Here is a 1321-nt window from a genome sequence, read left to right as displayed (position 1 = left end):
TTCATACATTTATAAATGTCATAGTTTATAAACTAAATATTTAACTTACAAATTAAATATTTAGTTAACAAGCTAAATGTTTAACTTGTGACTTAAATATTTAGTTTTGAGCTAAATGTTGAGCATGGACCATGCAAACTGCAGTGTTGGGCCACATTTGGCCCACTGGCCTTCAGTTTGACAGATGTAGTCTATAATCTTTGACTGCTCTCCTTCCAGCCCCTTCGTGTGACCAGGAGCTTCAGACCGCCCTGGAGGACAAGCGGCTGCGCGGCACCGATGCTGTGTTCGTACCAGACTGCGCCCACGGCGGACTCTACAAACCCGTCCAATGCCACCCCTCCACCGGCTACTGCTGGTGTGTGCTGGTGGACACTGGGAGACCCATACCAGGAACCTCAACCAGGTGGGCCACAAATAAAGGGCAACACGCAAACTTTGAGGGCAACGTCAACCTCAGGTACTGAACAAGGAGACTCACAAAGAGACAAAGAGATCAGGACACAGAATGGACCTTTTACCAAATTACGTCATCACGCATGCGCACTTGCATTTTTAGCACCTCAGCCGGAAGCTGGGGGAAGCCGCCAGTCGAGTTGATAACAAGACAAGAAATAACGAACTTACCCTGCTGGGCATGATCTCGCTGACTTCAACGTCCTTTTTTTCAGTGATTGTCTTTTTTGACACGGTGGCCCCCCTCGATAGTTGCCTCACTATGACGTCCTCTCGGATCCGTGGCTCACTTATCAGGGATTTTGTCCATTGGTTGTCCACAATTTTACGAAACCATGCATCGACATTAAAACTCGCCTTCATCAACAAGGTCGCCCCACCCCCCCATGTTTCCGTGTATGGGAGGAGTCAGCATTTCGGTATCCAATCAAAACGTTTGTTTCATGCGTGCTTTGCGTGATGTTGTAATTTGGCAAAAGGTCCATTGTGGACTTTTGGACTCGTCCTGTCATCTTTTGACCCAGTTTCTGTGAAAATTCCCCGTGTGACTTTCTCACCACCCCCTCCTTCTGTTCTAGGAAAGCTCCAAATCCTTCCCTTATTATGAATTAGCTTTACACCCACTGGTTTGACACAAAACAATTATTTGAACTGATGGTATAATTATGGCCCGTTTGATTCATGAGTAACTTTTGGACTTAAAAAAGAATGTAATTCAGTCAGTTTTACAGATACAGCGGGTAAAATAAGTATTGAACACGTCACCATTTTTCTCAGTAAATATATTACTAGAGGTGATAATGACATGAAATTTTCACCAGATGTCGGTAACAACCCAAGTGATCCACACATACAAAGAAATCAA

General features: G+C 44.4%; 1 protein-coding gene across 4 annotated transcripts in view; it reads left to right on the top strand.

Annotated features, from left to right (window-relative positions):
• The window catches only part of smoc2 (SPARC related modular calcium binding 2), a 36072-nt gene that overhangs the window by 21104 nt on the left and 13647 nt on the right, over positions 1-1321 (top strand). For all 4 annotated transcript variants that reach the window (XM_014005460.1, XM_014005459.1, XM_014005458.1 and 1 more), the window contains one exon: positions 220-406. In XM_014005460.1, the coding sequence (XP_013860914.1) occupies positions 220-406 (187 nt within the window). The remainder of the gene's footprint in view (positions 1-219; positions 407-1321) is intronic.

The sequence above is a fragment of the Austrofundulus limnaeus genome, unplaced genomic scaffold (assembly GCF_001266775.1).
Source record: "Austrofundulus limnaeus strain Quisiro unplaced genomic scaffold, Austrofundulus_limnaeus-1.0 Scaffold30, whole genome shotgun sequence".
NCBI classification, from domain to species: domain Eukaryota; kingdom Metazoa; phylum Chordata; class Actinopteri; order Cyprinodontiformes; family Rivulidae; genus Austrofundulus; species Austrofundulus limnaeus.
Note: the sequence above shows the minus strand (reverse complement) of the source record. Positions and strands in the feature narration are given on the sequence as shown.